The following is a 24,335-nucleotide window of genomic DNA, read 5'->3' as shown; positions in this document are numbered from 1 at the left end:
CCAGAAGTCATCAGCTACCTGTGAGTTATCTCACACCCAATATTTTGGGGGAGTTACCGCTTTGGGCGGTTTAAACAGGAGGAGGTAGTTGTGACCTCCAACCTGTTTTTTTTTCTTTTTAATTTTTTGGTTAAGAAGTGAAGGTTTTTTTTAATTATTTTTTTTAAATAAATAATTTTTTTTTAACTCTTTTTCTTTTCTGATTGTAATTGAGAGGGAATTAGGAGGTTTTTTTTCTCTCCTTTTTTGGGGGGGAGTTTTCTCTTTTTTCTCTTTTTTAAGAGGATGATGTCACAGAAGATAATAAGTCAAAAATTGAGGATCTTGAATTAGATGAAGAGGAAGTTGAGGGGAAAGGTGATAAGAAGAAAAAGAAGAAAATCATGTACAAACACATTGAGGGAGAAGAGTTTAATAAAATTAAGTTAATTTCGATAGAGAATTTTGAAGATGATATAAATGAAGAATATGGAGAATTTTATAAGAGTTTGAACTTTTTTTTCTTTTTTTTCTTTTTTTATATAAGGGGAGGGGAAGGGAATAAAAAGTTTATCTGATTGTTTTTCTAAGGGATGTTTTTGTACTCTCGATGAATTATAAAGGAAACTTGGTATTAATGGAAATTCTGTATTTATGTATTATTAATTATGATCTTTTGTATAACAGATATCATTGGTTAAATACGTGTATTATGTTTGATTTAAATATATGTTTAAGGGTATTATTTTAGTATTGATTTTTTTTGTTGTTAGTAAGTTTTTTTTTGTTGTTAAGTTTTATCCTTTTTTTTGTAAGTGGGGTTTTTTCTATTTTATTTACAACATTGTTAATTAATTCTTCACTCTTTATTTTGGGGGGGAGGATTGGACTAATTTTAAATTAGACGATTAATGTTGTGTTATAATTATTGGGGGGGTTAATTTGTGTAGTTTAATGATGTAGTATTCTAATTTTTATTATCTTATTTTTTATTATTTCTTTAAATGTAATTTTTATTTTATTCATGTCATAAAATTTTAAATAAAGTTTAAAAAAAAAACATATACAGTATTTGACCTCTTATAACATCAAATCTCTTTGAAAGGTAAATCAGAATTGGGTCTATATGTTTTTGATCTTGGCATTTTGAAAAGCAAAATTAATTAATAACTTCATTCACAAAAAATTACTGATTCGTCATAAATCAGTAGCCTTGGTAATTAAACAGTAGATTTTCTAAAACAATGCATGCACAGCAGCGGCTAAATAAGATAATATTTGCAACTCATTATTCAGTGATTGCACTCCATATCAGTGTGCTTCACCTAAAGACAAGGAAGATAATTTGAGTACACAATGTTATTTCCCAGTAACCACATGCAAATTAACTTCAACAAATTATGAATGCCTTACAATAAATTTGAGAGGAATAATCTAAAGGCACAAAGAAAAATAATTTGTGCTCAGAGAAAATATTCTTATTTTTAAAATTTAGACATACAGCGTAGTAACAGGCCACTTCAGCCCATGAGTCCGTGCCTCCCAATTTACACCCAATTAACCGACAACCTACATTTTGAATGGTGGGAAGAAAATGATCCCCAGGAAAGCCCCAGCAGACATAGAGAAAACATACAATGTCCTTACAGACAGCACAGGATTCAAACTCCATTTCCCAAAGCTGCTGCTGTAAAGGCATTGCACTAACCACTATACTAACCGTGCCACCTATTCTCACGACTAACCAAGTGGAAGGATATCCAAGTTCATTTCATTTGAGCATTCTCATTTTGAAGGCAGCTTGAATGGATACTCTGAGAGTTGGAAGTTGTTGAATAGACTTGCCCTTCATGTACAAGTCCTTGATAATAGGAACACGGGTAATCAGAGTGGTGAGGAAGGTTTTTTGGCATGCTTGCCTTCATCACCCTATGCACTGAACACTGAAGTTATCATGTTGGATGTGCAAAATATGAAGAAGGGTGTGATTAAGCAAGAGAGGGTGCAGAAAAGATTCACAATGACATTGCAGGTTTGGAGGGCTTGAAGTTTCAGGAGAAAATGGATAGGCTGGGACAGTTTTCCATGGAGTAAAGGAGGCTCAAAGATGACATTACAAGAGTTAATATAAAATTAGAAGATGTGTATAGACGGTAGGTGGCCAGTGTATGTTTCCCATGATAGAGATATCAAAAACCAAATTGGATACTCTCAAGATGAGAAAGAGAAGCTTAAAGAGTATCTGAAGGGTAAATATTCCACACAGAGTAGTTAGCATCTGCAATGAGATGCTAGAGATGGTAAAGACAGGAACAGTAATAAGTTTTACAAAGCATCTGAATAGGCCCTTGAGGAATATGGAATTAATGTATCAAGTGGGATTTATATGTACAGGCATGATGGCCAGCATCGATGAAGTAAGTCCCTGTACTGTTTGATTCTTTGATCCATTTTATAAATGTGGGGCCTTGGTTTTGAATTGAATAACTTTTAAAATCACAGCCAGTGGTCATGAAAAAAATGAGTAGTGTGCCTTTCTCATTTTGAAACCCCTAAGCTATGTCAATTTAATCTGACTCACTTCAATGTGCAAAAGAAACAATCATCTGTTCAAAGTCCCTATTATAATCCAAATGGTTCGATTCAGCACAAGTGGGCAAATATTGAAGGATGACACCAGCTTCCCTTTGAGTTACCAGAGCTACAAAAACTGAAGCTCAAGAACAGCTGAGTTGACACCTTTCTATTTATGGAAAACATGAGAGCATCAGAAAGAACAAAAGGATCAGAGAAGCCTAGAATCTCCAGGGGTCAGTAAAGTAAAACTCGCGTCCTTTTCACCCTCGAAGCACAAAGGCAAGAAACACATCGTGAATCATGCGAGGGAAAGGATAACGTGCGATAAATGAAACCCATGCATCTGAATGTAGTTGGATGATTAATGTATTATTAATACTTTTCATGACCCACACTTCACAAATAAATGTTTTTTCCACTTTTTGAAATAAATCAATGCAACAAATTCATTATTTTTCAATCAAGCACAACATAATCACAGCAGGATTTGTTTTTCAAGCAAAAGTAAATCTGAACAAAATGTCATGATGAAGCTTGTTCTACCTGATGTGGGGACTGCAGTTGTTTCGACTGACGACTCATTTGATTTTCCATTTGCCGTTATGGATGGATTGGCTGTTGCATTAGAATTTGTAATATTTGGAGTCACTTCCTGCATTGGTTTTTTTGTTGCTCCTGTTGTAGCTATAGTAGAATTCTCATTGGCAGTATCTGTTGTATTAAACATTTTTGAATCATCTCCAGTCATAGATGTTGATCCTGGGTTGGGGGTTGCTTGGACTGTTGAATTTTCTACTTGCAAAGTTGAGTTTGTTAAGCTTGAGGTGATGGTGATGGTGGCAGAAGGAGAAACTAAAAGCAAAAAGTAGATCAAAAACTGAAATTGGCTAAGGGCATGCATTAAAAAGCAATTTATATATGAATGAAGCAGACAAGTGAGAAACAAAATAAAAAGGGAACAGAAGTACCACATGGAAAAAACATATTCCACATCACACACCATGAATGTATTACACCATTAACAATATAAAAATGCACTTTAGATTCAGTACATTCAGATTCATCTACACATGTTGAATTTGATAAACACAAGCAGAAATAGTGGCTTTAATATCTGCAGAAATATTGATTTGAAATACTTAATTTTTCTTTCAATTGTTGTCGGCTTCAGTGCAATTCTTATTGAACATAATGGATTTTATTGCAATTTGATAAAGAAAATTAAGTGATTTATATTTTTATTCATACTAAAACCGACTGAAGCATATATTTTAAGATACCAATTTTTCAGACTGGAAACTAATTTAAAATAAGTGTGATTTTCCAACACATTGATCAGAAGCCAAGGAGCAATTTAGATTATAATGCAGTAACTTCCATTACCAACCTGTTGTGTTCTGTGCTTGAAGGCATATAGGACAGCTGCAAATCAGCAGGTGAAACAAAAACCAGATATCCATGGTAAAGCTGGAAATAAAAGTGAACATTATTTTATCATAGATATTTTTTGCAGCATTCCCGTGGTATTGAAGATATCCCTCAATACATCAGATATGGAGAATCATAGATTTCTAGAGCATGAAAACATGTCCATCAACCCAACTTGCCACAGCCAACTGGGCTCAACCCATTTGCCTACATTTGGTCCATATTCCTCTAAACCAGTGGTTCTCCACCTTTTTTGCCCTAGACCCCACTTTAATTTTTCCAAAAAAAAAGTACACCCCATCATTAGCGGGAAAAACATTATATATTCAAAAGAAGTTTTAATTAAATCATTTACTGCAAGTTTATTTCAAGACATTTAAGGTCGAGAATACTGGAACACGTATTTCATATTCAACTACTACTTCAATATGTCAACCATCTCAACACACATTCAACAATTGTTGTCACTTCAGTGGGAACCTTGTCCCTGACACTGGCTGCAGATTTTTTTTTGATTCAAGGGACTAATTTCCTTCTTTGGCTTGGCTTCGCGGACGAAGATTTATGGAGGGGTAATGTCCATGTCAGCTGCAGGCTCGTTTGTGGCTGACAAGTCCGATGCAGGACAGGCAGACACGGTTGCAGCGGTTGCAAGGGAAAATTGGTTGGTTGGGGTTGGGTGTTGGGTTTTCAACCTTAAATCTCTATGTTTTGTAATTTCCAGTTCGTTTCTCTTAGCTTATAGCAAATCACTAAGAGCATTGAAGCCACATTCTATTAAATAAGATGGAAAATGGATCAATAGTTCCCTTGCTAAAGTAGTCGAGTTTGGTAATTCTTTTCAATCTCATTAGACAGCCACATCATGGTCCTTTTCAATTTCAACAGAGTTTTCACAGATTCATCATGTTGCAACTCAGATAACTCCTCTTGGTATTGCAGATAAGTCCACCAGCAATGGGTGAGTTAACCAAGAGGGAAAATCCATTGCCTTTAAAACACAAAATCTGTCACTGGTCAGTAGCCAACATTTTCAAATGGTGAACATTGACTTTTGTAGCAGCATTAGTTACCTCACACTTATTCAACCAATAGAATTGACTGAAATTTCTTGCAGAAATATTCCTTTGGCATAATTCTAAAAGTGTCATGAATCCAAATATCTTTCTTTGCATCAATAAGCATCATATTTGCTACTTGGAGATGCTTGTTCAATGTACTTAGTTTCTCAAAAATGTCCATGAAGTAACTCACTTAAGCTTTGCCATCTGTTGTTAGCAGGAGCTTCATTTCAGGTTTGCCCTTTAAAAGTTTGGCGAGGAGATCAAACAGTTTCATAAACCTTTTGAAGCAGTTTCCCTTTGGCAACCACCTTACTTCAGTGTGAAGCAATAATCTCACATGTTCTGCATTTTTATTGACACAAAACTGCTTAAACAGATGTTCACATTTGGCATTAGCTTTGATAGCATGATACACTTGATCACAGAATGCAGTGTCTTGTGTGGAACAGGGGAAACTTTTTTGGCAACCAAGTTTTCTCAATGGATAACACAATGCACAACCAACATATTTGGATGGTCATCCTTCATTAATTTTAAACATCCTGTTTTTTACCCATCCTAGCAGGTGCACCATCTATAGCACAAGATACAATATTTCCTTTTCATCCAAATAATTTTTGAGCTTGCTGTAGATGTCAACTGTAGTAGCGGTTGTTTCTCATGATTCACAAAACAACATCTCTTCTTGAAACTCTTCCTGATCAATATATCTCACGTATGCCAATAACAGAGCCTCACTGTCTCATACGGTAGATTCATCCAGTTGTATTGAGAACTTTCGTGATTTCAACTTCTCGATAAGCTGTTTTTCAGTATCTTGGCCCGTGTCATCTATTCTGTTGCAGACAATACTATTACACTATTACTCAATGGCATTGCTCGGACATGTGTCATCCTTTTGCATAACTGTTTTGAGAAACAATGATAATGTGGGTTTAATCAGTTCTTCCCCAATCGTATGATTCTTCCTATGTTTTGCTATCAGTACAGTAATTCCATAGCTCGCTTCAAGGGTACAATTCAGGGCTGTAGTTTGTGCAGTGAATCATGAAGTGATTTTTTAAATCAATTTTCAAACTTCTCTGAGATTTAAAATATTCCAATTTCGAATTGACATTGTTAGGATGTTTTAACCTCAAATGAGTTTAAAGATGGCCTGCTTTCATTGATTCATTTGTCAAAGTCTGCTGACATAATAGGCAAAAAGGTGCCCGTTCATCATGTACTGCAGGTAAAAACCCAAACTTCAAGAACTCCACTGAATAATGACAAACTTTTTGCTTGTTTGGTCTGCTCATTTTGAATATATAACAGCGCGAGCTACCTGAAACAGATTAACACAACAGCGCAAGCTCCCTAAAACAGATTAATCAATATTTTATTATGTCTTAGAATTGAAAAATGTAATAAAAGTAATGATTGAATCAAAGGAAGAATAATGACCCTAAAAAAATTGGGGGGGAAACACTAGCATGGTTTCTGACATTTTTTCTTGCAGATAGTGCATTAAAACTACACTAGCTTTGAGCTTTACTTTCTGGGGTCCCTATTTTGGCATTCCCTCAGGCTGGCAACTGGGTGGACCCACCCCCAGTGCCCCCCCCAATTAATATGCTACTGTACAAAGATACATACAGATACAGGTCTCACTCACTACTGTGAGAGATGAGCAAAACTAATATGAAAGATGAAGAAAACTAGTATGGATATATGTGTAATGAATAAAGCCAGTATGAATAGGATAAGGGTAGATAATAGAATGTAGGAAGTAAAGTTAGTCTGTATAAGATAAGGGTCTTCTAGCCTTTTAGACAAGTTCTGCATATAAGAAGTTAGTAAGCCCTGAGAGTCAGGAAGGTGTGAATAAGGACAATGACATGATGGGACACCGACAGGATACCCCCTGGTCTTCCAAGTTCACAGAAACAGCACGTGGGCAGACAGGATTGCCTAATGCCAAACTCATCCAGGAGGGAGAAGAATGTAAGGGGGAGGGTACTTCTACTGCATAAAAGTTGGGTGAGCCCCAGTGTATGTGTGTATTCCCAGGGTAAGGGGAAGCACCCAACTTTGCATTGTCGTATAATAAATGTTCTTTGTTCTCAATTTTTGTCTCGAGCAAATTCTGTGAAGGTACTTCTGTTTCTCACAAATGGGGGCTCGTCCGGGATCCCACTCCCTCCACTGACAGAGTGCCCGACAACAGGGGTAGGTGCACCCCGGCTGATTCAGCTGGACTCATGGACGGCGGGTGACTTGTCAGTGGATGATATCCGAGAAGAGGCATTGAGAACAAACGATGGAAGGACGTTAAGGAAGCACACTAGGAATAGCTACTGGATCCCGGTAAGAGGAATTTTACTTACCTGTTAGTATGGGAGGTGTGAGTAGCAAGGGAAATAATCCTAAGGAAGGACGGGACAATCAGATAACTAAGCAAAGTCCATTAGGATTAATGCTATCTGATTGGGGTGCGGGGAAAACTCGTGGGAAAGACAAACAGACGGGGGGAGTCACGTGATGGAGTAGTGGCTGGACGGTGAACTCCAGCCCTCTCCAGAAAAGTCGGGAAAAACAAAGGAAAACACAAAGGCACAGAAATAAAAGTTACAGAAAAGTGAGTATAAGGGTGGAAAGAAGATGGCGACAAAAAAAGAAAAATCGAAAGCAACGATAAGAAGAGAGGAAGAGAAGACAAAGGAGGAAAAAGGTGAAGGCCTTACCTGTCCGAAGAGGCCCGCTGCGGAGAGAGAAACCCGCTCCCTCAGGTCGATAAATAATGGACTACAAAAATGGCTCGCAGAGCCGAGTAAAAGTGCGCAACTGCGCATGAAAAAAAACACACCGACGGGAGGGGGGACCAGCTGGGGAGTCGATCTCCACAACCGGCAATGACAGCTGCAGAACACCTGCAGCAAGAAGAGACCACAGAAGACAATAGAAACAAGAAAGAAGAGGAGGAAAGGGCACCAAAGAAACAACAGATGGCCAACCCAGAGGAAGAAGAAGAGGAAGAGGAAGAGTACAGTGAAATAGAAGAAGAAAAGAAAGGCAAGATAAAGGATATACTTTCTCTTATTAAAGGATACATGGAATCATTTAAAGAATGGCAAACACAGGAATTTAAGGATTTAAGAAAAAGAATAAACAACACAGAAGAGAAAATGAATAAAATAGAGATGACCTTAACAGAAATGGGAAAGAAAATGGACAAGATGGAAGAGCGGGCAGTAGCAGCAGAAATGGAGGTAGAAGACTTAAAAAAGAAATTGGAGGAATCTAATAAAAAAACTAAAGAGACACAAGAACTACTAGCTCAAAAAATAGATACAATGGAAAACCATAACAGAAGAAATAACATAAAGATAGTGGGCCTTAAGGAAGATGAAGAAGGCAAGAATATGAGGGAGTTTATAAAAGAGTGGATCCCTAAGACCCTAGGATGTCCAGAACTACAGCAAGAAATGGAAATAGAAAGGGCACATAGAGTATTGGCCTCTAAACCACAACCACAACAAAAACCAAGATCTATTGTAGTAAAATTCCTAAGATATACTACAAGAGAAAAGATACTGGAGAAGACAATGGAAAAAGTAAGAGAGGGCAACAAACCACTGGAGTATAAAGGGCAAAAAATCTTCATTTATCCAGATATAAGTTTTGAACTCCTAAAGAAGAGAAAAGAGTTCAATACAGCAAAGGCGATTTTATGGAAGAAAGGGTATAAATTTATACTAAAGCATCCAGCGGTATTGAAAATATTCATTCCAGGACAACAAAACAGACTATTCTCGGATCCAGAAGAAGCACGAAAATTTGCAGAACAATTACAAAAATAGACTGAGGGAGGAAGACGGGTAATGAGAGTTAAAATGATCACGATGGATATGTATGTGGGTAAAGACAAAAATAGACTGAGGGATGAAGACGGGTAATGAGAGTAAAAATGATCACGATTGATATGTATGCGGGTAAAGAGGTATAAGAGTGAATAGAGACAATGTGCATAGAGGAAAATATAGATAGTATAGACAAGAATTAATAAGGGAAGGTAATGGAATAGAGAGAATAAGGAGGGAATTAAAAGAGTGACCTTTGTGACATATGAAAAGTGAAATCTTTTCTGGGGGGGCGGGGTGGGGGGAAATAGCGGTCACTGCAAAATCAGTTGACGCTTGCGAGTGGATTCGCAAATCCAAATGGAGAGGGGAGATGTGGTTGTCCGACAAGGGATAAAGGACAACTCAGGAGGGGAAGGGGAGATTGGGGATAAATAAGATAGAAATAGGAGAATAAGGAAAATGTTGGATGTTGTAGGAATGTTGTCTTATAAAGAGTTGAAAATAAGAAAACAGAAATGGAAAAGGAGGAAAGGTAATGAGGGAAAAACGGAAAGAGAAGATAAACAAAATATAAAAGGGCTACGCTGAACTATATGACTTTAAATATTAATGGAATACATAACCAAATTAAAAGGAAGAAACTACTAAACTTAAATGAATAAATGTATTCCATTGGAGGGAATGGCATATAGGTTAAGAAATAATATGGAAATATTCGGACAAGTATGGGAGCCTTGCATTGAATACAATAGCGAAAACCTACCGGGGACAAACACTACCTAAGTTGATGGAAGGAGAAGGAAAGAAAGGAATGGACTCAGTAGAATTTCTGGTGTATTTTTGTTGAATGACAACATTGTCTGACTGGCTTAATGCAACCTAGATTGTATACCTAAAATGGATGAGAGGGGGGGGTGGGGGGGTGGCTTGGGAGGAGTGGGGGGGGGGGGGAGAAAAAGTCACTGTATATATGTGAAAAAGAAATAGTGTATATCATGGCTAATGTGATTTATGGTGTGAAAAATAAAAAATTTTAAAAAAAAGGAATGGGTTAAAAAACCCGATAAAAGGGAATTCGGTATATTGGCCAAAGTTCGGATCCGATGAGGACTGGATGTGTCAGACATTGAACATCTGGCTCTATCAAAATCAAAGAGATAATATTGAGAGCAGAGAATATGCAGCCTAGCCTGCTGGCTCAGTGGATCGGTTGATCAACTGGTTTTGAATGAAAAGGAATGTAAGGACAAGAAGGATGAGGAACCTTTTGTCCCTGAAACACAAGGATGGGATGTGTTACATTCCCTTCCTCCACTTTATGCTCCTCCTATGCCGGCTCCTATCTTTCCCCTCTCTCCTATGTTCTACCCTTCTGCACCTTCCCCTCCTCCCCCACAGCTAAAGAAAGGAGAAGAAAATAGGGGTGGTATGATGACCTGTTCACAAAGTACTAGATTACCACCTCAATTGACAAGAGAGGGAGGAGACTTTGATTCAAAACAGTGTGAGACCCTCCGGAAGGGAAGGGCAGAACCCTTTGATTCATTTCCCAGAGAGCAGGAATCTAGACATTATAAAGGAGAGGATAAGCCAGAAATTAACTGGATGAGACCTTTATGGGAAGTTCCCATGGGAGGGGGTCTCGGTTTCGTAAATGTGCCTCTGACTAGTACGGAGGTGCGTAATTTTAAGAGAGAATGCCCAATAAACAGAAAGGAAAGGCTAAGATTTTGATGCAGGCAGTCAAGGAAGTCATGGAGGGACAGCAAGGAAAGGGTAGGGGCTGTGTGCCAGCTCCTGGACATTGGGAGGAGCTCCGGGAGTGGGAGAGTAGAGACCAGAGCAGGGGCAAGGGTAGAGGGGAATTCCGGGGACGACGACCATTCCCTGGACCTCGTGGTAATCCCGGTAGGAATTGGGAAACAGGAGCATTAGTTTGCTACCATTGTAAAAAGGAGGGACATTTTAAGAGAGAATGCCCAATGCGAGCCAGGGAGACACAATCTTACGCACTGATGTGTTGGAATATAGGGGTTAATTAATCATAGAAAATATGTAGAATATATGCTTATGTACTATTCAGTTTGTATACATGAATCCAGTCCTATGTAACAATTTAATATTTAGCTCATGGTGAAGGGAAAGAGTAATGTAAGTCAGGGGCAGCCACAGTATGTAGCAAAGTTGGCTGATTACAGTAGGTTTAGAATTGCCTGCTCCCAAAATACAAAAGAGAGGATATGTATGAAACAATTTAGTCGGAAGGTTAAGGAATGGAATCAGTAAGAAGGCTAAGACAGAAGGAGGTGTTGAGTAGAACAGAAGAATATGGCCAGATGAGAACAAAGAAATAATTTAGAAATATCTGGGGTAGAAATTGATTTCTGATCAAAACAACTTTGAGGATTAAGATGGGAGCTCTACACCCCAGATAACTGCAGAGCAGGAAATTACTTGTGATAAATCTTATGCAAGAAATCTAGCAAAGAAAGCCAACTTTTGTTCTGTATGATAATTAAATCTAGCAAAGGAAGCCAACTTTTGTTCTGTATGATAAGGTTGAGCTATATAAACTGTAGAGACTGGACAGTAGAGGTCAGTCTTGGGGAATAGCTCACTGTGCAGGTGACCTATGAACTAACGACTGAACCAGAGATCTGTTAAGCTTTATTCTTGTGCTGTGTAATAAACTGATTGTTGAATCGAATACCTTCTCCTATCACTTCATTTAACGAACACGCTGGACTCAGACGACACATAGACTAAATTAAGGGTAGGGTAAAGCCAGAGTCCGACAGATGGAAGCAGATTATGAATAGGGGGGTCACGGTTCTTAGTCAATACACACCATGGGGCTGCACAGAGAACAATTGGTAAATTTAAGCATAGAACCCCACAGTGACAAGATGACCTTTTAGTAGATTCTGGGGCAGCCCAGTCTAGTATTTTACAACCACCCGAGGGTGTTAAGATAGAGGGGACAGTGATGATTTAGGGAGTAGGAGGAAGAGATTTTACACTCCCTGTATTAAGGGATGTAAGAATACAAATGGGAGAGAAGATAGTAACGGAGGATATTCTACTGGTTCCCCAAGCTGGAGTTTGTTTGTTAGGATGAGATTTACAGGACCAATTGGCTATCAGCACCAGACCACAGGAATCAGGTATCGGGGTTCAATTGCATGTATTAACCAAGGAGGATCGGGAACTAATAAATCCTGGAGTACGGGCAAAAAGAGGCAATAGAGGAGTGTTAGATATTTCTCCCTTGCAAGTTACTTTAAAAGATCCTGAGCAAGTAATTAGACGAAAGCAGTATCCAATTCCGATGGCTGGCTGAAAGGGGCTGCAGCCAGTAATTGACCAGTTGGTATACTTGAACCTTGTATGTCACCTTTTAATACCCCTACCCCTGAGGCGAACGACCAGTACATATCCAAATATTTAAAGGGACTTTCTGCCTCTCTATACGAATTAAAACGGAAGGGTTTATTAGCTCAAAACCCACCCCGGAGCATCCTATTTATTTTATTAAATCTGGTGATTGGGTATATGTAAAAGCTTGGCAAGATTACCAACTAAAACCTGTCTGGGACGGCCCCTATTGTGTACTTTTGATTACAGACACTGCAGTGCGAATGAAAAAAAAGGGGTGGACTCACATAGAACGAATTAAACAAGCTGCTGATCCACGGACTAAAGACATTGATAATCTACCATCCACCTGGCGTGCAGTCCTTCATCCTTCTGATCTGAAAGTTACACTACGCTGGGAAAAAGTGCTGTTATGTTGTTTTTACCATTTGCTGTTTTGTTTACTTGCTGGTTCCCAATTTTTGGGAAATCACCAAATTGCTCACAATGTATTAAGTCCTCCTGGAATAGGGGCAGCAGAGGTGACAATTATTTACCTTTAGAATGCAGACAGGGCGCAGGTATAGAGTATAGTCATAGTGTGGTACCTTATTTAGTATGGATTAATATAGGATCCCAACATGGTCCAGGGGAACAGAATGGCCCTAGGGGAGTAGACGGTTTGTATTCCGGCCTCTACAGATATTAAAAAGAGGAGTTTTAAAGAGATAGTACAAAGAAGATGGTGGGACAATGACAGACAGAATGTTAGTCAGGATTGTACATGTAGCAGAGATAGAGTGAATAGATATGCTAATGTTCACAGACAAGCTGCAACTCACAGGTTCAGTGATACTTATGCTAATGTTCGCAGACAAGCTGCAACTCAGGTTAAGTGACAAGAAACACCCCTCCCCAACTTGGTCTCCTGTAAATCATCCTTTGGGTCACACAGACATTCGGAATGTTAAGAACCACCACTGTAAGGGGAGTTCCAGTTGTAAACGACATAAGCTGCTCCAGAACACCACAGCTGCTTGGCATTTAAATCGTTTAATCAGACTCCAGCCTTGGAGATCATCACCAAACAGACAGTGATGGCCCTGAATTTATGGGCTGAAGAAAGACGACAGATACGAGCCACAGTTCAACAAAACCGCCTGGCTCTCGATTACTCGTTGGCTGATGAAGGCAGCGTTTGTGAAAGACTGGTTAATGACAATGCTCACAACGGTCAGGTGGTTAAAGATACTTCTTCAGGAGTTCGAAAATCTTCCCATGCCCAGGTTCAGACTTGGCAACCTTGGTCCGGTGTGGGATGGACTAGACTTTTTATTGGTAACTGGAGTCTGATACCCACAGCCCTTATAGCAGCTGGACTCGCTATTCTGGCCATTATGGTGCTCCCCTGCCTAAAGACTTGTGTGCAGTATTTAATTCAACGGACCCCTCGTCAGAACACTATAACCCAAAGGATGTATGTTTCCCAAATTCTGTCTGATGATGCTGAGACTTCCGTTCATTTACTGACCCGCTGGGAAAAAGACCAAGTTTACAAGTAATACATTCCAGTTGAGAATTCACGAAGCGTAGCTAAAAGAAAAGTGAGGATTGTGAGAGATGAGTAAAACTAATATGAAAATATGAAAGATGAAGAAAACTAGTATGGATATATGTGTAAAGAATAAAGCCAGTATAAATAGGATAAGGATAGATAATAGAATGTCAGAAGTTTAGTCTGAATAAGATAAGGGTCTTCTAGCCTTTTAGACAGAATTAGCAAGTTCTGCATATAAGAAGTTAGTAAGCCCTGAGAGTCAGGAAGGTGTGAATAAGGACAATGACATGATGGAACACGGACAGGATACCCCCTGGCCCTCCAAGTTCACAGAAACAGCACATAGGCAGACAGGATTGCCTAATGCCAAACTCATCCAGGAGGCAGAAGAATGTAAGGGGGAGGGTACTTCTATACTGAAATAAACTGTACTGGGGTGAGCCCCAGTGTACGTGTGTATTCCCAGGGTAAGGGGAAGCACCCAACTTTGCATTGTTGTATAATAAATGTTCTTTGTTCTCAATTTTTGTCTCGAGCAAATTCTGTGAAGGCACTTCTGTTTCTCACAATACTCTTGTGATTCTTGAAGGGTCTGATTAATACGTTCACATCTCTTCATATACCTCTTCAAGCCAAGTGCAGTCACACCAATATCCTGTACATCTTTGCTCCTGCCTGTACTCAATGCCCTAACAATGAAGGCAACCATGCCAAACACATTCACCATCCTGACAACCTATGTTATCACATTCATGAAATTATGAACCTGGAGCCACCAAGTCTCTGTTCTACAACACCCCCCCCCCCCCCCCACCCCACACCTCCAGTCTTTATCATTCTCTGCACTTCCTGCCTTAGTTTCACCTCCCAAAGTGTAACATTTCACACTGTCCAAGTTAAATTCCATTTGACATTCCTTATTTGAATTTCTCTTTAAGACTGAGACAATAATGGAACATTCCGTTTCAAGAATTAGTAAATAATAACCTCTGAAAAAACTTTTAGCTAAATAAAAGGCAATGGAAGCATGACCATAACTAAGAACTTGCTTATTATAGACCTTGTTAAATATATGGTACTTGTTAAGTGCTCTTTGTACCTCCATTTTATTCCCTTGACTTAAAAATTGCATTATCTCTTAAAGAAAATCAGTGTCCTTCATCCCAACTCCAAATATGTAATTTTCACTTACATATTAACTGCATCTATATTAAAGGTGTGAGAGATGGGAAAATTGATCTAAAATTATGAACATGAAAGAAACTAAAATTCATCAGTTAATGGCTGTAACCAGTACAAACAGGATAAGCTTGGGGGTTAGGATGCAGGAAAGCAGAGTCAGCACGATTAACATAAGAATCTTCTAGTCTTTGTGACAAGACCATAAGACTAAGAAAAGGAATGGTAAGGTACAATAGAATGTAGGAAGTTGAGGTAGTCTGGATCAGATAAAGGTCTCCTAGCCCTGGACAGAAGTACCAAGTCCTACATATCTAATTAGCTAACCATACACAGATTTATACATATGAAATTAGCCAACCCTAGATAGAATGAGTCAACTCCGCATACCAAGAGATTGTAGCCCCGAGAATCAGGAAGGTGTGAATAAGAACAATGACATGATGGAACACCCACAGGATACCCCCTGGTCCTCCAAGTGTACTGAAACTGCACGTAGGCAGGAAGGATTACCTATGCCAAACCCATCCAGGGGGCAGAAGAATGTAAGGGGGAGGGCACTCTGATACTGAAATTGACTGTATAAAAGTTGGGTGAGCCCCAGTATGTGTGTGTATTCCCAGGGTAAGGGGAAGCACCCAACTTTGCATTGTTGTTGTAATAAATGTTCTTTGTTCTCAATTTTTGTCTCGAGCAATTTCTTTAAAGGTACTTTAATTTCTAACAAAGGCCAATTAGAAACATAGAAGATAGGAGCAGTAGGTCATTCGACCCTTCAAGCCTGCTCCGCCATTCAACGAGATCATGGCTGATCTTAAAGTTCAGTACCCCGTCCCCACCTTCTCTCCGTAACCTTTAATACCCTTATACTGAAGAAATAGATCTAATTCCTTCTTAAGTATATTTAATGAACCTGCCTCTACTGCCCTCTGTGGCAATGAATTCCACAGATTCACCACCCTCTGGGTTAAGAAATTCCTCCTCATCTCGGTCCTAAATGGTTTGCCTATTATCCTCAAACCATGGCCCCGGGTTCTGGATTTTCCCATCATTGGAAACGTCCCATCTGCATCCATTCTGTCCAGTCCTGCCAGAATTTTATAGGTCTCTATGAGATCCCCTCTCAATCTTCTAAACTCCAGCGAGTACAATCCCAATTTGCGCAATCTTTCCTCCTAAGTCATTCCTGCCATTCCAGGTATCAGCCTGGTGAATCGCCTCTGCACTCCCTCCATTGCAAGAACATCCTTCCTTAGATAAGGTGATCAATACTCCTGGTGGGGTCTCACCAAGGCCCTGGACAGCTGCAGTAAGGTATCCTTGTTCCTAGACTCAAACCCTCTTGATATGAAGGCCAACATACCATTTGCCTTTTTAACCACCTGCTGTACCTGCATGCTCGCCTTCAGAGACTGGTGTACAAGTACCCCTACGTCTCTCTGCACTTCCCCATCTCTTAATCTATTGCCATTCAAATAGTAATCTGCCCTCCGGTTTGTATTACCAAAGTGGATAACCTCACATTTATCCACATTGTAGTGCATTTGCCATGTATCTGCCCAGTCCCTCAATTTATCCAAATCACACTGGAGCTTCCTGACCCCCTCTTCTGTGCACACAACCCCTCCTAGCTTAGTGACATCTGCAAATTTGGAGATATTGCATCCAATCCCCTCATCCAGATCATTAATGTAAATTGTGAACAGCTGGGGCACCCCACTGGTCACCACCTGCCACTGAAAAAAACGAGCCATTTATCCCAACTCTCTGTCTTCTACCTGCCAGCCAGTTCTCAATCCACATCAATACTTTGCCCACAATCCCATGAGCCTTGATTTTGGAAGCCAGTCGTTTATGCGGGACCTTATCGAAGGCCTTTTGGAAGTCCAGGTACACCACATCCACTGGCTCTCCCCCATCTATTTTACCTGTCACCATCTCAAAGAATTCCAATAGATTTGTCAAGCACGATTTACCTTTTGTAAATCCATGTTGACTCCGTCCGATCCCTTCTCTGCTAGTCATATGCTCCGCTATTCTTCTTTTCTTTGGCTTGGCTTCGCGGACGAAGATTTATGGAGGGGGTAAAAGTCCACGTCAGCTGCAGGCTCGTTTGTGGCTGACAAGTCCGATGCGGGACAGGCAGACACGGTTGCAGCGGTTGCAGGGGAAAATTGGTTGGTTGGGGTTGGGTGTTAATTAACAGATAAGAACCAACACAGTGTTTTTGTAAAGGTGCTTATTCTCTCAAACAATCACTGGCAAATAAATAAATGTATTTAAGTATTTAGTGCTGAATATAATTCAGAATTAAAATAGCTCCATTGGTAAAACAGACTATTTATTTGATAATTTCACTGCATTTAGAAATGAACATTCTTATTCAAGAATTACATTCATATGCACAAACTAAAAACAATGAAGGATGGCAGGAATTTTATCTTTTCCAAGGCCTCAGGCAGCCTTTCACCTCAGACACAAACAGCTGGGATCACCACTTCTGCAAGTAGCTATTTTCTTTTTCCAGACATGGGGGAGGGGGAACGGGTGGAATGTTGGAAGAGTGAGCAAGTCCAGTACATTGGACATTCTGGGTTATAACCTGGATTATGACAAGCAAACTGAAGGTGGTGATTAACAGTTCTCACTTGCTGCTGGCATTGTATCACAAAGCCATTGGGTGGACAATTTGTGAGAGTAGGAATAAAAAAAGATATCACAATTTAAACCACTGATTACTCTTTGAAATAAAGATATCACCACAGTGACCAAATTAAAATCCATAACAGTAATTTATGGTATTACTGACAGGTACAAGTGCTATCGTTGCTAAATGCTACAAATTCACATAACTCATGGAAGCCTCTGGCAGGCAGAAGTAGGCAGTAGTTGCAGAGGAGTGGAAAATTGTAAATATCACTCCACTCTTTAAGAAAGTAGAGGTAAAAGACTATAGACCAGTTAGCCTGACTTCAGTGGCGGGCAAGATTTTAGATTCCACTATTAAGAATGAGATCTTAATGAAGAATGAGGGGTACTTTAAAGCAAAAGATGAAACAGACTTGAATTCAGGGGAGATCTTGCCTGACAAATCTATTGAAATTCTTTGAGGAAGTAACAAACAGGATAAAGGAGAAAATTAAAAATACAACGCTGGAGAAACTCAACAGGTCAAACAGTGGACTTTATATAGCAAAGATAAAGATACATAACCATCCTTTTGGGCTTGAGCCCTTCATCAAGGTATGAGTAAAATGTAGGCAGGTGCCTGAATAAAATGATGGTGGGAAGGATCAGGGGAGGAGCACAGTCACACTGGCAGGAAGTAATAGGTGGATAAGGGAGGGAAGGTACACCGCCAAATGGATGATGCTGTGAATGGAGAGAGAAGGGGGTGGAGAGTTAGAGGAAGGAAGACAGAGGGGTAGGGAAGAAAGAGAGAACTGAAAGTGGGCTAGCAGACACTGAAGAAGTTGATGTTAATGCCATCCAGTTGGAAAGAGCCAGGGTGGAACATTAGGTGTTGCTCCTCCAATTTACAGTGGTCTTGGTTTGGCAGTGCATGGGGTCATGGACAGACATGTCAGTGCAAGAGTGGGACACAGAATTGAAATGGTTGGCCACTGGGATATCCCTGTCATTGATGCAGATATAGAGGAAATCTCCCAGTCCACATCCAGTCTTTCCATATAGCGAAGGCCACAACAGGATCACCAGATATAGTAGATGACACCCACAGATTCACAAGTGAAGTGTTGTTTCCCTTGTAAGAACTGTTTTGGGCCCCGAATGGTGGTGAGGGAGGAGGGGTGGGTGTAAGTGTGGCACTTCCTGAAGCCACAGAAGAAGGAGCCAAGGGGGTGATTAGTGGAAAGGGATGAGTGGACGAGGAAGTTCTGAAGGGAGAGGCCTCTACAGTAGGAGAGGAGAGGATGATGTGTCTGGTGGTGGGATCATGCTGTAGGTTTCAGAAATTGTAGAGGATAGATAATGTATTGGATGCAGAGGCTAATGGAGTGATAGGTGAGGAAAAGGGAAATTCTATTTTTGTTGTATCAGTCAAAGAAAATGTTGCTTGTTTGGATTCAAGAAAACTAGAATATTAAAGCATACATCTAATGCTGACGCTTTATAAAAATTGGTCAGATCACATTTGGAGTACTGAGCAGTTTGGGGCCAAAATGGAGGTAAACAAGAAAATCTGCAGAAGTTGGAGCCTAGTGTATTACACAAAAATGCTGGAGAAACTCAGAAGGTCATGCACCATCTATAGAAAGTAAAAAGCAGATGACGTTTCAGGCCTGAGGCTTTCTTCAGGAGTGATAAAAATCAGGCAACTGCCTGGATTAAAAGGTAGAGGAGGGAAGGAAAAAAACAGGATAACAGGCAAGAGTAATAGGTGGATACAGATGGGAGCTTAGAAGTGAAAGAAACTGAGAAATGATGGAGGAGTGGGCAGAGGGCTAAGAAAGATGGTTCACTGATAGAAGGAAGTGAAGGGGAAGGGACCTGGAGGAAGGAAAGAGAGACCGGAGAAAAGGGCTTACAGAAATTGGATGTTAATATTGATACTGTTTGCTTCAAAACTGCAGAGACAAAATATATGATATTGTTCCTCCAACTTGGTGGGGGTCGGGCAGCCTCAAGATGCCAGTACTTGAGACCATGGACAGACTTGTCAGTATGGCTTTGTGGTGTTGAATTTAAGTAGTTAGGCCACTTGCTGTTGCAGTTAACAAGGTGAAGGTGTTCAATTAAGTTATCTCCAGTCTGTGTCCAGTATCGTGACAAAGAGGAGGCATCAGGTGCACAGGATTCAGTAAATGACCCTGACAAATTCACAGGTGAAGTGATGCTTCACTAAGGAGAACTGTTTGGAGACCTGAATAGTGGTGAGGAGGTGTAAGTGCAAGTGCAGGGATACGTGCGATTGGTGAGAAGGGATGACTGGATGAGGGAATTGTGGAGGGAGCAATCCCCAAGGAAAGCGGATAGGGGGAGGGAAGATATAGGCCCCATATCTAAGGAAGGATGTGCTAGTGTTGAAGGATGTCCTGAGAAAATGAGAGAGTTAACATGCAAGGACTGTTTGGTGACTCTGGCTGGGCCTGTACTCAGTTCAGAAGGATGAGATGGATCTCAATGAAACAAACCAAATATTGGAAGAGCTGGATAGGATGAACATGGAGAAGATGTTTCCAGTGGTGTGAAAGTCTCGGACCAGCGAGAGGAACAGGCATGAGGAGATATTTCTTCATACATAGGGTGCAGAATATGTGAAACTTGTAGCGAACAGACATCGCTAAGTTCTTGATCAGTAAGGCCATCAACGTTATGAGAAGACAAGAAACTGAGCTCGAAAGGATGAATACATCAGCCACGACCCGAATGACGGAGTAGACTTGATGGACTAAATGGCCTAATTCTGCTCCTTTGTCTTTTGATCTTATTATCAAAGCAGCTTGAAATCAATTTTTACATGGATTGCAAAGTCCCATTCAGAACCTCAACGTACAACAACACAATCTCATATGACATTCAATTCATTGATGATCATCAACCCAAAACCTCAAACCTATTCCCTTCTTCAGAGGTGCGACCTGACCTGGTGTACATTTCCAGCATTTTTGTTTACATTTTAACTTACCAGCATGAGGAGATTTTTTTTCTTCTCATACTTTTTTTAACATTTTATTTAAGAATTTTAAAACCACATCCATGTATACATATTTATGAAGCTACAAGAAAAAAATACTTGTGATATAATATATATATATAAATAACCCCATCCTTCCCTTCCTTCCCCCTCCACCCACCCACTCTCCTCCTCAAAATATATCAAAAGAAAGGACAAAAAAGAGTTGGGAGAATGACAAAAAAAGTCCCAATAATAACAATGGAACTGAGGGTCACCAACAGGATGGGCTTTCAGAGAGTCCTTCAAACTTTCAAGCTTGTAAGTATGGGCTCCATATTTTCGAAAAGAACTGATACTTATTATGTAAATGATGTTATCTTCTCAAGTGGAATACAAATACGCAATTCAGCGTACCATCTCTCCATCCCTAAATCTGTATCTGATTTCCAAGTAATAGCTATGCACTATCCAATTAAAGCTAGTTGTAAAAATTCAGTTTGATACATAGTTAACCTTAATTTCAATCTAACCACTTTAATATTTCCCAACAAAAAATAACTGGGATTCTGTGGGAGTTTAACCCCTAATATTTTCTACAAAAAATTTCCCAAAGCAAAAAGGTTTTACTCTTAGGACACTTCCAAGTAGAATACAGAAACGAACCAACTTCCTGACCACATCTAAAACATAGATCTGATAATATTGGATTCAATTTTTTTTAATTTAATTTTTAAGGAGTTAAGCATAATTGATGCAAAAAATTATATTGAACCAATCTGAAATTAACTTTAATAATTTTTGTCGTTTTTCTTTACATAATTGCATCCAATCATTTTAATCTATTTGTCTATTTAAATCAATCTCCCATCTTAATCTTGATTTATGAATTCCTAACTTAGGAGCTGCTTTTTGAAGTAATGTATACATCACTGAAATAAACTTATTCAAGCTGCCCTTACATTGCTTTTCATACTTAAAGGAATATTCATCGTGACAACAGTACCAATAACTAAAATAGAAAGGGAGAAAGAGTCAAGAAGGGAATTTCCATTATTCCAATATTTATGACATTTTTGTTGAAAAAAATCAATGCTGGAAGGAAAGTGTAAGTACACTAAACCAGGAAGTACTCAAGATCAACCGCCAGTAGAATATGGCAAAAGGTGACCCCAGCAGCAATGTCCTAATAGAGTGAAGGTGCAAAATATACATCCTCATAGAGACGAAACAGGCAAGAAAAAGAGCACTTAAAATACCTCTGGCAAACTGGCTCAGCTCCACCCTCACCTACCACATTTATCTAAGCTACCCCAATTAACGCGCATCACTCCATTACCACAGAACCTTATTGCATCCATTTGAAACTACATTCATCAATCCACACATTTCAAATATATTCTAATAATAAAGACAACAACCATCAGCTCATTAAATCTCAGAGGATTCTTCTTTCCCTGTTTTCTATACATGAGAAAATATATAGTGATTAGCTACTTATTAAAAAAACATGGCTGTATTCAAACTCACAGCCAAGGAGGATAAAAATCGAGCTTTTAGCAATCTATTCTAAATATACAGTAAACCCCTGGTATCTGGCACCTATGGGGATTGACAGATGCCAGATAAAAGTATTTTCCGGTTGCTTGGGATTTACTTTTACCATGGGTAACTAATAGACCTGCATTAAGAATAAAAAGTTTAAAAGACAAAAATAATATACTTTCACTGAACAAACTTTACTTGCATGAATATATAAATCTTAAAGCATTTTACTTTATTTTCAGTCATATTCTTCGACATTTAATCGTCACTGCATCTGTAGGTTCCTCCCCTTCAGGGAGCCACCCGAAGGTGAACATTAACACTATAGAATTAACTCTCCCCCTCCCCCCCCCAACCTCAAGTTTACAGATAAAGCCTCTTACTGTGGCGACTCTTACTAAGAAGGGATAAGGAGACGCTTTAAAAGAGTCACCCCCACAGCAAGCGGCACCAACCAGCTCTTCATCCTGGGCAACACCATTGCTGTTTCACACAACTTTATTCAAACAGTTGCTAAGAGCAAAGCATGACCAAGGCATTCCACTAGATGTTCTCCAATCTTCACCAAAGGTTTAATGTTGTACCGGGTCGCTACGGTTATAGCATGGTTATGGCTTGAGGTTATAACAAGAAAGAAGAATCTCACTTGAAGGGAGTGTAGTCGACACCAAGTTTATTGAGATGCAGCTCTGCCTTTTATAGGCAGCTGGCTGCATCATCACCGGGGCATGGCTTGAGCGGAACTGCCTGCTGATTTTGCTGCCTCGGATCCGCAAGCCTGGATTGGACCCCCTGCAATCTGCTGACGGCGATTGATTGATTCGGCCGCTATTACTGCACTCTATGGGATGGGTCTCCCATCACGTGCTGCTTGCTCGATCGCCGTGTTTGACAGCCATTTCCTGTGTTGGCCCGCAGAGTGGGCTGCTACAATGCATTACTTCAAAGAATATTTACTTTTACACATTTAAACGAGCATTTTTTACCTATTTAAAAATTTTATTTTTTTTTTGCCCATTATTTGAGGATGCTGGTTGCTTGAGGTTTCCAGTTGCTTGAATTCCAGATACCAAGGTTTTTTTAAAACTGTATTTGACAGATCAAATCCTTCCCTTATCCACTATTACCTCCTGCCTTTGGAACTGTGCCCCACCCTCTGTCCCTACCAATGTAAGGAGTATTTAAACAAAAAATGGATAAGTATCTCATTAGTAAGGGAATCAAGGGATATGGGAAAAAAGGCTGAAAATTTGAACTAGCTGTGAGCATAGTTCAGCTTAGTGTAGAGTCACGGAACAGACTTGATGGGCCTAGTGGCCTGCTTCTGTTCCTTTATCTTGTGATCTTGTGACCATTTTGTTCGGGAACCTGTCGACATTTTTCCATATCTTCATGAAGGGCTCAAGCCCAAAACATTGGTTATGTATCTTTGCAACATAAAGACGTTTCATGACTTGCTGAGTTTCTCCAGCAATCTTGTGTAAACTCTAAACTGGCCCCTGTCTCAATGGCTTGTAGGAGAATAATGAACATGTGCAAGTTAATTACTGCCACAGTTAGCAAAGTGGCAAGAGCAATGCTATTACAGTGGCAGCAATCCAGGTTAGAATCCACCGCTATCTGCAAGGAGATTGTACATTTTTCCAATGACTCCATGGGTTTTTCCAGATGCTCCGGCTTCCTCCCACATTTCAAAAATGTAAGGTTTGTTATTAATCAGTCACATAGGTGTAATAGAGCAGGGGAAGTTTTTGGGCCAAAAAGTTTTTAAAAATAACAGATTACAAAGAAACAAGTGAGGGAATGTGATGCTGAGAGTGAGCATGGATGAAATTGGCAGAATGTTGGGAGAAAACGCGACAATATGAGAGAAAACAATTGTGTGTCTGAAGGAGAAAAATGCTTGAAATTCAATTTCAAATTGATGCATTAAAGTAATAATAATGAAACATTTGTCTTGAAAGAATTTATTTTAGAACATGTCAAGCATTTCCCTATACAAATAGCAGGGAGAAACTGAATTACAGGCCAGTCCCAATGGTTCTTTAACATTCAAGCAACCAACCTAACTAGCAATACCAGACTAAATAATCCCATCTGCTGAAAATGATGCAAAAGGCAAAAATAATGAAACCAAATTAACTTTTTTGGATGAAAAGTAAAAAAACTGCATA

The 24,335-nt window shown here is 39.6% G+C and overlaps 1 protein-coding gene across 8 annotated transcripts in view; it reads right to left on the bottom strand.

Annotated features, from left to right (window-relative positions):
- ptpra (protein tyrosine phosphatase receptor type A) overlaps window positions 1-24,335 on the bottom strand; it is a 351,147-nt gene that overhangs the window by 178,002 nt on the left and 148,810 nt on the right. For all 8 annotated transcript variants that reach the window (XM_069923586.1, XM_069923588.1, XM_069923585.1 and 5 more), the window contains 2 exons: window positions 3,944-4,023; window positions 3,100-3,408 (listed from right to left, as the gene is read on the bottom strand). In XM_069923586.1, coding sequence (XP_069779687.1) covers window positions 3,100-3,408; window positions 3,944-4,016 — 382 coding nt within the window. In that variant the 5' untranslated portion in view covers window positions 4,017-4,023. The remainder of the gene's footprint in view (window positions 1-3,099; window positions 3,409-3,943; window positions 4,024-24,335) is intronic.

Source organism: Narcine bancroftii, chromosome 3, assembly GCF_036971445.1.
Source record: "Narcine bancroftii isolate sNarBan1 chromosome 3, sNarBan1.hap1, whole genome shotgun sequence".
Lineage (NCBI taxonomy): Eukaryota > Metazoa > Chordata > Chondrichthyes > Torpediniformes > Narcinidae > Narcine > Narcine bancroftii.
Note: the sequence above shows the minus strand (reverse complement) of the source record. Positions and strands in the feature narration are given on the sequence as shown.